Source organism: Ranitomeya imitator, chromosome 5 (genome assembly GCF_032444005.1).
Source record: "Ranitomeya imitator isolate aRanImi1 chromosome 5, aRanImi1.pri, whole genome shotgun sequence".
In the NCBI taxonomy this organism is placed as follows: domain Eukaryota; kingdom Metazoa; phylum Chordata; class Amphibia; order Anura; family Dendrobatidae; genus Ranitomeya; species Ranitomeya imitator.
The window spans coordinates 25121385-25136348 of NC_091286.1; the positions used below are offsets into that span (position 1 = coordinate 25121385).

At 41.4% G+C, this 14964-nt stretch overlaps 1 protein-coding gene across 1 annotated transcript in view; it reads right to left on the bottom strand.

The window, feature by feature from the left end:
- Window positions 1-14964, bottom strand: part of TLR5 (toll like receptor 5) — a 66956-nt gene that overhangs the window by 26903 nt on the left and 25089 nt on the right. The window contains exon 2 of the mRNA XM_069768450.1: window positions 2683-2745. Coding sequence (XP_069624551.1) covers window positions 2683-2726 — 44 coding nt within the window. The 5' untranslated portion in view covers window positions 2727-2745. The remainder of the gene's footprint in view (window positions 1-2682; window positions 2746-14964) is intronic.

Here is a 14964-nt window from a genome sequence, read left to right on the forward strand (position 1 = left end):
GAAATTCTACTTCTCGGTATAACTCTGCCCGCACCACTGATTGGCACGATTCTTCTTATGCTCACTGTGCACAGAAAGCTGCCAATCAGTGGTGTGGGCGGGATATACAGAGCTCAGCAATCAGGGAACTGCTAAAGGTACCTTCACACATAACGATATCGTTAACGATATCGTTGCAACGTCACGCTTTTTGTGACGTAGCAACGATCCCGCTAACGATCTCATTATGTGTGACAGCGACCAACGATCAGGCCCCTGCTGGGAGATCGTTGGTCGCTGGGGAATGATCAGGACCTTTTTTTGGACGCTGATCACCCGCTGTCATCGTTGGATCGGCGTGTGTGACGCCGATCCAGCGATGTGTTCACTTGTAACCAGGGTAAACATTGGGTTACTAAGCGCAGGGCCGCGCTTAGTAACCCGATATTTACCCTGGTTTCCATTGTAAAAGTAAAAAAAAAAACACTATATACTCACATTCCGATGTCTGTCACGTCCCCCGCCGTCAGCTTCCCTGCACTGACTGTGTCAGCGCCGGCCGTAAAGCAGAGCACAGCGGTGACGTCACTGCTGTGCTCTGCTTTACGGCTGGCGCTGACACAGTCAGTGCGGGAAGCTGACGGCGGAGGACGTGACAGACATCGGAATGTGAGTATGTAGTGTTTTTTTTTAACTTTTACAATGGAAACCAGGGTAAATATCGGGTTACTAAGCGCGGCCCTGCGCTTAGTAACCCGATATTTACCCTGGTTACCCGGGTACTTCGGCATAGTTGAAGACAGTTTCAATGATGCTGAAGTCTTTCCCCTGATCGTTGGTCGCTGGAGAGAGCTGTCTATGTGACAGCTCCCCAGCGACCACACAACGACTTACCAACGATCACGGCCAGGTCGTATCGCTGGTCGTGATTGTTGGTAATCTTTTAGTGTAACAGTACCTTAAATCTGCAGCAGATAAAGCAGTGATTTATCAAAAATACAGCGAGCAGCCCAGTAAGTGACACTGGAACCAGGCTGCTCTCAGATGGGGCAGCATATACCTCCTGGTTCAGATAACCAAAATGATCCAGCTGACCTTTTCCAAAATTAATCCAACCAGTGAGGAAGCCCAGAAGCTGAAACCTTTACCATTCTTCAACAAATACTTCTTGACAGATTCCCTTTAACATTCTGATCAGAATGTAAAAGCCCACTGTAACTTCATGGCATTGACCTCATCACTGCACCAGCAGGTGGAGCGACCCATGTGCCCTGTAGCATTAGTGCTGCTAAGCAAAGCCCTCACAGGTCCCACCTATTTTGTTCTTCGTTTTTTTGGTCGAACCTATATGGAAGATGAGTTTTTTGTAGATCACTTCACTTGGTGTTGGTGCTGTATGTTGGCCGTTGTTGCTGCAGTGCTGTGTCTGTGGGGTGGTGTGGCTCAGAGTCGTGGGGGCTTAGCTTGAGAGCATGGGTGTTGTGGAGCACCTACCTGCTGGCGTTGTGCCGTACCTAGAGTCCGATGGGCCCCAGTGCAAAATTTGGACCTGATCCCCCACATATTGGTCAAATGTATGGGCCCTTGTAGCATTCTAAAGCCTAAGGACAAACATCTTACCCACCCCACCCCATTATGTAGTAATTTCCCCCATCCTGTACTAATGTCCCACATCTTGAGCCCCTTCCAGGTATATATGTTCCCCACCCTGGGCCCCTTCTATGTGTATATGTGACCCATCCTGGGCCCTATCCTGGTATCTTTGTCCCCCATACTGGTATATATGTCTCCTATATTGGGCCTATCCTGGTATATATGTCCTCAATCCTGGTCCCATCCTGCTATATATGTCTATATATATCTATGTAACTGTTTCTGCAGATGTTCTTTAACACATAATAAAAACATATTTTTTTTTAAATTATGATGCTCACCTTCCTCCACTCCCATGGCATGCGGCATCATCTTCTGTAGCCGATGCCAGGGCCAGCAGCTGGCATCAGCAGGCAAGGGAAGGGCAGTGCAGTCTGTGACTTGCACACCGATGTCAGCTGCCATCTTCTGATTGGCATGTGGCATGTATTGCGGTGTAGGGACCCGGTAGGTCTCTGTGCCACAATACATTTCAGACACACATCCATCGCCTCCCGCACGTCAGAGGGAGCAACCTCCATCGTTACGCCCCTGCTGAGAGGTTCTCCATGACTTGGCAGTGAACTTATACATTTTGATCAAAATGTTGACTTAGAACCTCATATTCCATTTTGTAAATCATGTTTAGGCTTAGTAAGTTAATGTATAAGATTAAGATATGTGCTCCATGTCTTTTTTTTATACAGCTATGATATATGAGCAAGCATTACATGATTTGTCCAATTATTTCAATGTGGGAGGTGCAATACTTAATTTTACCTGTGGAGGCAGTATAGGGAAATTAAACAATTGCTGAAAAATTCCTCTGCAGATTATAACTACCGTAATTGCTAGGATTGTATACAGCAGGACAACTTGTGATCAGTTTAATGATAGGAACCTTTCCAACATAAAGGGACTGTTCAAATGCAAATTTTAATTTAAAACCATAGACCAGGCCTATTCACAGTAGTGGGTCCGCTTTGCCATAGTAATGGTTGCAAGAAGCCACAGATTAAAAAAAAATGAGTGTATTATTAATGGATTTTTGTAATTTATATATAAACATACCTGATGCACTTCGTCTCAGTATTTGCTTCTACAGCAGCAGTCATTGTCGCTAGTCAGAAATTGCTGCAATAAAAAGAGGAGAAAGCGTGCATTACCAAAACATGAATCGGGAAATTATCTACTAGACGCATTCCTATGACCGGCTGTTTTCTGTTTCTCTCACGTCCGGATAATAAGAAAATTCCTGGCATTTCTAGCTTCACCTGTTAATGTTAAGAGAACCACTAACGGAAGTCTCACTTTCTGATTTACACAGCATAGGAATACTACTATTTCATGCAATAGTACTACCATTAAGTACATAAATAATACTGCCATACAATGCTTAAATAATACTGCCACACAGTGCCTAAATACTACCATACATTGCATATATAATACCACCATACACTGCATACATTATATTACCATGCAATTCCTAAATAATACTACTAGCATAAACTGCATAAATAATACTGCCATACAATGCCTAAATATTACCATACGCTGCATAAATAATACTACATATACTGCATAAATAATACTGCCATACAATGCCTATATAATATTACCATACACTGCATAAATAATACCATACACTGCATAAATAATACTGCCATACAATGCCTAAATAATATTACCATACACTGCATAAATAATACTACTATACACTGCATAAATAATACTGCCATGCAATGCCTATATAATATTATCTTACGCTGCATAAATAATACTACCATACACTGCATAAATAATACTGCCATGCAATGCCTAAATAATATTAACATACGCTGCATAAATAATACTACCATATACTACATAAATAATACTGCTATACAATGCCTAAATAATACTACCATACGCTGCATAAATAGTACTATACACTGCATAAATAATACTGCCATGCAATGCCTATATAATATCACCATATGCTGCATAAATAATACTACCATACACTGCATAAATAATACTGCCATACAATGCCTAAATAATATTACCATACAGTGCATAAATAATACTACTATACACTGCATAAATAATACTGCAATGCAATGCCTATATAATATTATCTTACGCTGCATAAATAATACTACCATACACTGCATAAATAATACTGCTATACAATGCCTAAATAATTCTACCATATGCTGCATAAATAGTACTATACACTGCATAAATAATACTGCCATGCAATGCCTATATAATATTATCTTACGCTGCATAAATAATACTACCATACACTGCATAAATAATACTGCCATGCAATTCCTAAATAGTATTAACATACGCTGCATAAATACTACAATACACTGCATAAATAATACTGCTATACAATGCCTAAATAATACTACCATACGCTGCATTAATAGTACTATGCACTGCATAAATAATACTGCCATGCAATGCCTATATAATATTACCATACGCTGCATAAATAATACCACCATACACTGCATAAATAATACTGTCATACAATTCCTAAATACTACTACCATAAACTGCTTAAAAAATACTGCCATACAATGCCTAAATAACATTTCCATGCGCTGCATACATAATACTCCCATACATTGTTTAATACTACCATACACTGTATAAATATTACTGCCTTACACTGCCTAAATAATACTATCATTCACTGCATAAATACTACCATACACTGCATAAATAACAATGCCATGCACTGCATAAATAATCATGCCATACAATGGCTAAATACTGCCATGCACTGCATAAATTATACTGCCATACACTGCATCATTAATCTCGGCATACACTACATAAATAATACTGCCATATAGCACATAAGTAATGCTGATATACATGAACACAAGTACTAATTAATTTAAAGCAGCTCCCTGCCAGTATGATGCAAGAAGAGCAGTGAAACGCACTGGTTCACTTAGAAACCCACAAAAATCTTCACCAATGATGTTACAGTTGACCAGTTCTCATGCTAGTCATTCATTGCCCTGTGTGTTCTGTGATCTCCATGTGTAGATCCTCCGGTGATTCAGGACTTGGGGTGGACCTCCGCCATCTATCTATGTTCTGAAGGTGCCTTTTTATATTTGATAATATAATATATAATGTAATAAATATTTAATATAACTATGCCAGTATTTAACCTCTGGACCTTTAGTATAGAAGGCAGGGAGCCACAGGCTGCACTGTAAGATGCGAGAGCATTTTATCTGCCTAAAGATCTAAATTATATTCCTTTGCTTTAAAAGGCATATCATACTGGTACGTAAGATACATCTTTGTATACCATTTTAAGTAACAAAAAAAAAAAAGTATACTATAATAGGTAAGTTAGAGGAAAAAAAAGCTGAAAATGTAAAAAAAAATGTATTACATTTTTTTCATAAACTTATATTTTATTACTATTACTACTACTATTACTATTTATTACTATATTACAAACTCATAGTTTGTAGCTTGCGAGCAGCAGGGCCCTTATTCCTCCTGGTATCTGTTTTGAACTGTATTTCTGTTATGCTGTAATGTCTATTGTCTGTACAAGTCCCCTCTATAATTTGTAAAGCGCTGCGGAATATGTTGGCGCTATATAAATAAAAATTATTATTATTATATTCTTTTACTCTTTGTAACTCCATCTCAAGCCGATCCTGGCTTCGGTACAGACAACTCTTGTAATTGTTCCAATACTAATAATAATAAACACTCCGATACCACAACAGCAGGCAAAGATATCACCTCTTTCACAAACTCTCAGACTATACCGTCACATATACTTTGTGAACAATTGATAGAACGTTTGACAATAAACCTGCTTATTACTCGCGGTTCCTATAGACTCGCTACAATCTCGTCAATCTCTGGAATTCTCGGCCGAGGAGTCCTGCTCCCTGCCCCCGTCCTGACTTATCAGTTATTAACTACTCATTTTTTTAGTCTCCATCTCCACATTCTTGTGTCACATATTTTAAGATAAAAAAAAAATCTACCTAATATAAAACTGCTTTAACCCTGTCACCCTCGGATGCATTTTGAATCTTATTAACCATTACAATTTTTTTTTACAGTTTTTCCCATTTTTTTATGTTTCTGCATTTTTGCATTTTTTTTTTGTTACAAATATGGCACTATTATTTTCCATTTTTTATCAAATAGCCAGTTGGTGTTTAAAAAAATATTGGCCTTACCACGTAAAAAGAAAAAGGAAAAAAAAACTGTTTTGTAACATTCAAACGGTATTTTATAAAACAAAATTATGCTATTGTTTAACTGTTGATATTTTATGACAGGCCCTCGGGGGCAGGGCTTTTGTTAATGAATGACAGGTGCTTATCTACTTTAATTGTTTATTACTATTTTTTACTGTATTTTTTTTTTTCAATTTTAACCTAATTTTTATGATGTACCCCTCTTCTGCCCCCAGAAATAACCAAATTCCTAAAAGGTATTTTTTTTTATTTTCTAGAATCATATTTTCTATGCCTTTTTGTTCCACTGGGGTTGATAAAGCAGTCCTAGTTATAAGGTAAAAAAAAAGGTCAGGGCTGAGTCTAGGAAGACCCTATACCATGGCCATGTCACCTGTAACTTGATGATTATGTGATTACTGGGACTAATTTATCTAGTGGCTGCTCCTTCCTTCTTTTGCAGTGTCTGACTGTCTGCGAAATGTATGACTGCCGGGGTACAACTGAGGAGACCCCTATCTATTCAAAGAACGGAAGAGCGTGGTGCCTTATTTTAATGGTGCAGTGGCTTATGTGTACTACCACTCACATAGACATATATAGCAGCGAATGTAATGGTTGGTATTCATGTTTCCTAGTCCAGTGCGCTGATGTGTGTGTTCTCTGATCTGTCCATGTAAATTCTCCTGTACTGACATAAGACATTGGGTGGAATGTTTTCTTGGCATCTGTAGATGCCATTCTATATTTAATTAATTGATTTGTTTTTCTCATAGCTGACATTTTACCAGGACTTAAACTCAGAACCTCTTGAATGGACATAGGAGACATAAACATTAATAGTGAGCCACAGAATATGGGAGACAGAAACACTAACAGTGAGCCACAAAATGTGTGAGACAGAAACACTAACAGCGAGCCACAGAATATGGGAGACAGAAACACTAACATTGAGCCACAGAATATGGCAGACAGAAACACTAACAGCGAGCTACAGGATATGGAAGGCAGAAACACTAACAGTGAGCCACGGGATATGGAAGACAGAAACACTAACAGTGAGCCACAGGATATGTGAGACAGAAACACTAACAGTGAGCCACAGAATATGGGAGACAGAAACACTAACAGTGAGTCACAGAATATGGGAGACAGAAACACTAACAGTGAGTCACAGGATATGTGAGACAGAAACACTAACAGTGAGCCACAGAATATGGGAGACAGAAACACTAACAGTGAGTCACAGGATATGGGAGACAGAAACACTAACAGCGAGCTACAGGATATGTGAGACAGAAACACTAACAGTGAGCCACAGAATATGGGAGACAGAAACACTAACAGTGAGTCACAGGATATGGGAGACAGAAACACTAACAGTGAGCCACAGAATATGGGAGACAGAAACACTAACAGTGAGTCACAGGATATGGGAGACAGAAACACTAACAGTGAGCCACAGGTATGGGAGACAGAGACACTAACAGTGAGCTACAGGATATGGAAGGCAGAAACACTAACAGTGAGCCACGGGATATGGAAGACAGAAACACTAACAGTGAGCCACAGGATATGTGAGACAGAAACACTAAGGCCGGGATCACACATGCGAGAAATACGTCCGTGTCTTGCATGTGAAATCCAAGCTCTGGCGCCCGCGCTCCAGAGCGGAGCGTGCGGCTCCATGTGTTGCTATGCGGCAGCACGCTCCACTCCACAGTGCCATCGCCAGAGCTTGGATTTCACATGCGAGACACGGACGTGTTTCTCGCATGTGTGATCCCGGCCTAACAGTGAGTCACAGGATATGGGAGACAGAAGCACTAACAGTGAGCCACAGACTACCGTAAATTGTTAAACAAAATATTTTCTCTGCCTAAAGATCTAAATTATACTCTAAATGATATCATAAAGGTATAAAGTTACATCTTTGTATACCAGTGCATTATTAACATTTCGGCATCATACTCTTCGAACATGTGATAAACATGCAAACCGTGACATAGGGTAATGTTTTGTAGTTGATTATTTGTGTTATGTGATATGTGTATGTAAATTAACTGTTTGTTTTGCATAATTGTAAGAACATTGATGTAACCTGATACCAATGGCAGACCTCTCGGATTTTCAAAGAGGCCAAATTGTTGGTGCTCGTATGGCAGGCGCTAGTGTAACAGAAAGTGCCCAAATGCTTGGCGTGCCAAGAGGTACTGTCTCCAAAGTAATGACTGCGCTTGAAAGAGAAGGAAAAACATCCGCAGCAAAGCACAGGTCCGGCCGAAAGTCAAAGTTGACTGAGAGAGACCGTCGGACTCTAAAGCGAATTGTGAGAGAGGATCGCAAGACCACGGCTCCGAAAATCACTGCTGAGCTCAATGAACACCTACAGAACCCAGTTTCCACGAAAACTGTTAGTCGGGAGCTACACAAATCTGGATTCCACGGAAGAGCTGCAATTAGAAAACCGCTGCTCTCAATGACAAATGTTTCCAAGCATTTAGAGTGGTGTAGAAACCTCCAGAATTGGTCCCTCGAGCAGTGGAAACATGTGATATTCTCAGACGAATCATTGTTTACCCTATTTCCGACCTCCGGCCAAGTGTACGTTTGGAGACAGCCGAAAGAAGCATTCTATCCAGACTGCCTTCCCCCAACCATAAAACATGGTGGAGGTTCTGTGATGATCTGGGGTGCTATTTCGTGGAGATCCGCTGGGCCAATGATATCCCTTCATGGAAGAATTAACAGCCGAGGTTATTTAGACATTTTGGCCAACCAAGTGCATCCAATGGTTCAAGCACTGTTCCCGGAGGGGAACGCCATCTTTCAGGATGATAATGCATCAATTCATACAGCTAGAATCGTTAAAGCATAGCACGAGGAACATTCTAATGAAGTTGAGCCTCTCATCTGGCCCCCACAATCCCCGAACCTCAACATTATTGAGCATTTATGGTTGATTTTAGAGATTCAAGTTAGACGTCGATTTCCGCCGTCATCATCGCTCAAAGAACTGGAGGGTGTTTTAACTGCAGAATGGGCTAAAATTCCTTTGGAAACAATTCACACCTTGTATGAATCCATACCTCAGAGTAATCGCTGCAAAAGGTGGACCTATACCATAGTAAACTAACTTTTGTTGATGTTTCCAGGTGTTTCCATTATTGTGTCCATCCCCTGTAGTTGTAGTATGTATCCCTGCATCCGGATAGGTCATCATTATCTGGGTAGTTGAAAATCCCTTTAACCCCTTTCTGACCTTAGACGTACTATCCCGTCGAGGTGCCCTGGGCCTATCTGACCCTTGACGGGATAGTACGTCATATGCGATCGGCAGCGCTCACGGGGGGAGCGCCGCTGATCGCAGCCGGGTGTCAGCTGCCTATCGCAGCTGACATCCGGCACTATGTGCCAGGAGCGGTCACGGACCGCCCCCGACACATTAACCCCCGGCACACCGCGATCAAACATGATCGCGATGTGCCGGCGGTATAGGGAAGCATCGCGCAGGGAGGGGGCTCCCTGCGGGCTTCCCTGAGACCCCCGCAGCAACGCGATGTGAACACGTTGCTGCGAGGGTCTCCTACCTCCTTCCTCGCTGCAGGCATCGGATCCAAGATGGCCGCGGCATCCGGGTCCTGCAGGGAGGGAGGTGGCTTCACAGAGCCTGCTCAGAGGAGGCACGGTGAAGCCTGCAGTGCTGCATGTCAGATCGGTGATGTGAGGGTGCTGTGCAAACTGTCAGATCATCGATCTGTGATGTCCCGACCTGGGACAAAGTAAAAAAAAAATTTTTTCCAAATGTGTAAAAAAAAATAAAAAAAAATATTCCTAAATACTGAAAAAAAAAAAATAATATTCCCATAAATACATTTCTTTATCTAAATAATAATAAAAAACAATAAAAGTACACATATTTAGTATCGCCGCGTCCATAACGACCCCACCTATAAAACTGGCCCTCTAGTTAACCCCTTCAGTAAACACCGTAAGAAAAAAAAAAAAAACGAGGCAAAAAACAACGCTTTATTATCATACCGCCGAACAAAAAGTGGAATAACACGCGATCAAAAAGACAGACATAAATAACCATGATACATCTGAAAACGTCATCTTGTCCCGCAAAAAACGAGCCGCCATACAGCATCATCAGCGAAAAAATAAAAAAGTTATAGTCCTGAGAATAAAGCGATGCAAAAATAATTATTTTTTCTATAAAATAGTTTTTATTTTATAAAAGCGCCAAAACATAAAAAAATGATATAAATGAGGTATCGCTGTAATCGTACTGACCCGAAGAATAAAACTGCTTTATCAATTTTACCAAACGCGGAACGGTATAAACGCCTCCCCCAAAAGAAATTCATGAATAGCTGGTTTTTGGTCATTCTGCGTCACAAAAATCGGAATAAAAAGCGATCAAAAAATGTCACGTGCCCGAAAATGTTACCAATAAAAACGGCAACTCGTCCCGCAAAAAAACAAGACATCACATGACTCTGTGGACCAAAATATGGAAAAATTATAGCTCTCAAAATGTGGTAACGCAAAAAATATTTTTTGCAATAAAAAGCGTCTTTCAGTGTGTGACGGCTGCCAATCATAAAAATCCGCTAAAAAACCCGCTATAAAAGTAAATCAAACCCCCCTTAATCACCCCCTTAGTTAGGGAAAAATTAAAAAAAAATGTATTTATTTCCATTTTCCCGTTAGGGTTAGGGCTAGGGTTAGGGTTAGGGCTAAGGTTAGGGTTAGGGTTAGGGCTAGGGTTAGGGTTGGGGCTAGGGTTAGGGTTAGGGGTAAAGTTATGGTTAGGGTTTAGATTACATTTACAGTTGGGAATAGGGTTGGGATTAGGGTTAGGGGTGTGTCAGGGTTAGAGGTGTGGTTAGGGTTACTGTTGGGATTAGGGTTAGGGGTGTGTTTGGATTAGGGTTTCATTTATAATTGGGGGGTTTCCACTGTTTAGGCACATCTCCAAACGCGACATGGCGTCCGATCTCAATTCCAGCCAATTCTGCGTTGAAAAAGTAAAACAGTGCTCCTTCCCTTCCGAGCTCTCCCGTGTGCCCAAACAGGGGTTTACCCCAACATATGGGGTATCAGCGTACTCAGGACAAATAGGACAACAACTTTTGGGGTCCAATTTCTTCTCTTATCCTTGGGAAAATAAAAAATTGGGGGCGAAAAGATAATTTTTGTGAAAAAATATGATTTTTTATTTTTACGGTTCTGCATTATAAACTTCTGTGAAGCACTTGGTGGGTCAAAGTGCCCACCACACCTCTAGATAAGTGCCTTAGGGGGACTACTTTCCAAAATGGTGTCACTTGTGGGGGGGTTTCAATGTTTAGGCACATCAGGGGCTCTCCAAACGCAACATGGTGTCCCATCTCAATTCCTGTCAATTTTGCATTGAAAAGTCAAATGGCGCTCCTTCCCTTCCGAGCTCTCCCATTCGCCCAAACAGTGGTTTACCCCCACATATGGGGCATCGGTGTACTCAGGACAAATTGTACAACAACTTTTGGGGTCCGTTTTCTCCTGTTACCCTTGGTAAAATAAAACAAATTAGAGCTGAAGTAAATTTTTTGTGAAAAAAAGTTAAATGTTCATTTTTACTTAAACATTCCAAAAATTCCTGTGAAGCACCAGAAGGGTTAATAAACTTCTTGAATATGGTTTTGAGCACCTTGAGGGGTGCAGTTTTTAGAATGGTGTCACACTTGATTATTTTCTATCATATAGACCCCTCAAAATGACTTCAAATGAGATGTGGTCCCTAAAAAAAAATGGTGTTGTAAAAAAGAGAAATGGCTGGTCAACTTTTAACCCTTATAACTCACTAACAAAAAAAAATTTTGCTTCCAAAATTGTGCTGATGTAAAGTAGACATGTGGGAAATGTTACTTATTAAGTATTTTGTGTGACATATCTCTGTGATTTAATTGCATAAAAATTCAAAGTTGGAAAATTGCGAAATTTTCATAATTTTCGCCAAATTTCCGTTTTTTTCACAAACAAACGCAGGTACTATCAAAGAATTTTTTACCACTATCATGAAGTACGATATGTCCCGAGAAAACTTTGTCAGAATCACCGGGATCCGTTGAAGCGTTCCAGAGTTATAACCTCATAAAGGGACAGTGGTCAGAATTGTAAAAATTGGCCTGGTCATTAACGTGCAAACCACCCTTGGGGGCAAAGGGGTTAAACTGATTTGCATTTCCTCCTACTGTGCAGAGGTTCCTGGCAGGGTTAGTTGAGGAAAAATTTCTAATTTTTTTACAGTTGCATGCAAGGCGTGAGATTTGCAGTGGATACAATCAAATGACTTCTTCTGCTGTCGGTTTACTGAGTTTTTATTCCCATGTATAGGGTATTTTTAGAATATTTATTATGATTGCGCTTATCAATATGATCTTACATTTGTACTAATTTATTGACTCGAAGGTACGTCCTCAACCAGTAACCATCAGAGCTGAGATACCGCTGAGAAAACAAGTCACCGCCCCGAGACTAACCAGTGCAATAAAAAGTATACAAGTGACTGATAATTACTGTATAAGTATTGAAAAGCACCTACCATTTTACAAAAACGTATGTCATAGTGTAATGAAACGAGCCTCTTGGGTTTAGACCGACAAGTCACAAGTGCCCCACTGGTTATAGTTGGTTCTGGTCTGTTATTTTGAGGCCACATTCAGTATTTGGTCAGTATTTTACTCATGTAACATACTGACCAAATACTGAACTCACAGAAAGAGCTGAAAGCCTAACCGTTGTTTTAACTTTTATTGCATAAATCAATAGTGTTACAGAACCCCCCAGCATCAAGAATGTTATGCAGTATATGTATGTATAATAGTTTCCATATGAAATGCATCAATCCACAGGCTGCGCCCCTGGACAAGATATTCTCTTTCTGACCTCCCCCCACCTTTGTAATTCCCACAGTAAATAGCGGCAGGCTCCGGCCCCCTGCGGCTATTGTAATGTATGTCTGGCCAGCTGTTTTCCTATTGGCCTGCCCTGTGTATCTGTGTTATATATTCTGTGTGCTGAAAATAAAGTGTGTTCTTTTAGACTGGAAATACGTGGGGTAGCAGTCAGCTTTTATATGCTCTCACGTAACCAAGGAATTTCAGCCAGCGTCCTTCATTCAGAATCCAGCAAAAGCAGCGTGGACCTCCTGAAACACGGGGTGGTACTGAAAGAGGTACTCCAGCTTGGTAGACCCCGTTACAAATAGTACTCATGAAACCACGCAAATTTGTATTCTATCAGAGAAAGCTGCTTCTTTCTCCTCCTGGACTGATCTTCCACTCTCAATTCATGCGTAAAATCAGTACTCCGTGGATACTGTTTTCCCCATTATTGAGATAGATGACATTTGGTGCTTATAAGGTTCTATGGAGAGTGAAGGGGGGGGGGGGAGCTAGAGTCAAAGACAGACATTCTGCTACTCATTCTATGGAGAACTGTAACAGTCATTTCAGGAGAATGTGCAGCAGAATGTCTGTATTGTAGCTCCTTCCCCTCCATAGAATCTTATAAGCACTAACTGCTATCTCCTATCTCAGTAATAAAAAAATCTGTATTTACCGGTGACAGGTGTTACTCATGAATTAAGAATTTGGAGAATGAAAGATCAGCCCAGGAATATTCATGATGGTCTTGGGCAATAAGGGGTCATTGGTAGCATCTTCGTTGGCTGGACTAGTAAGGGTTTTTTTTTTTTTGCGAAAAGCTGCAGTAGTTATAAAAAACAAACTGAGTATTAGTTTTCCTCCCCTTGGTGCAGTGTTGAGTCTCACCTGCTGCCCCGCTCTCTGTTTGTCTGCAGCAGTGACATCATTGCAACAGCGCTGCAGCAAATCAATGCGTTCAGTGGCTCATACCATTAGCGGAGGCTCAGCGCAAGACCCGGGGTTGGTAAGCAATACTTAGTTTGTTTTTTTATGACTACTGCAGAAAGTTTTCTGACAGGTGAAAACCCCTTTTAACGTCAGCATCCCTCAAGATCCAGGGCAGAAGGCAGTGAACATCCCTGGTGGTCTAGTGCGGTAAGGGATTGAGCACACAGAGGGTTTTTGAGACGGTCAAAATGGACAAGTTTTCTAGTGGAAACCACTTTAGGAAATTCTCCTTCTTGGGGGAAGTTTTATTTTTAGGTGTTTTGCGTTAACTGAAGCCGCAGTTTTGAAGAATGTTTCATGTATTTTCGCAGAGTTTTGCTTCCTTAGGCCAGTCTCACACGTTCAGATAATTCCGGTACCGGAAAAATCGGTACCGGAATTATCCGTGTCCGTGTGCTCCCGTGGTACATCAGTGTGCCACCCCCACCCCCTGTGCGCCCCCCCGCTGTTACTAAAATACTCACCCGAGAGTATACTCACCCGGGAGGTGGAGCTGCATATTCATGACTGTAATCGGCGGCACCACGTGACCGCTCATACAGGAGAAGGTGCGGCGAGGACAGGACGCTGCGAGGGAGCCGGGTGAGTATTTTAGTAACAGCGGGGGGGCGTACAGGGGGTGGGAAGGGGGCGGCGACAGGGATCTTTATTTTAAACACGAGGACAAAAAAAAAAGAAGGATTTTTCATATCTTCTTTCCAGCAAACGCTGCTGGAGAGAAGATATGAATGGGGCTTCAGCACCAGTGGGGGGGACAGTGCTTACTGTAGCGCTGTCTCCTGCACGGCACACGGACTGCACATGGACAGCGTCCGTGTGCGGTACGTGTTTTGCACGGACCCATTGACTTTAATGGGTCCGTGTAATCCGTGCGCTCCCACGAACACTGACATGTCTCCGTGTTTTGCACACGGACACACGGTCCGTGAAAACACGCTGACATGTGCAGAGACACATTGATTTCAATGTGTCTACGTGAGTCAGTGTCTCCGGTACGTGAGGAAACTATCACCTCACGTACCGGAGCCACTGACGTGTGAAACCGGCCTTAAAGTGTTTGGTTTTTTTTGCAACCTTTTAATTGGACAATGTCAATTTTATAGCATTTTCCATTGAGACACGTCAAAGAAGTCACATGCATTTTACTTTCTCCCTCTGGGCATTTTTCAACACCTGAAGGGGGAAAAAAAATTGCTAAAATATTGAATATA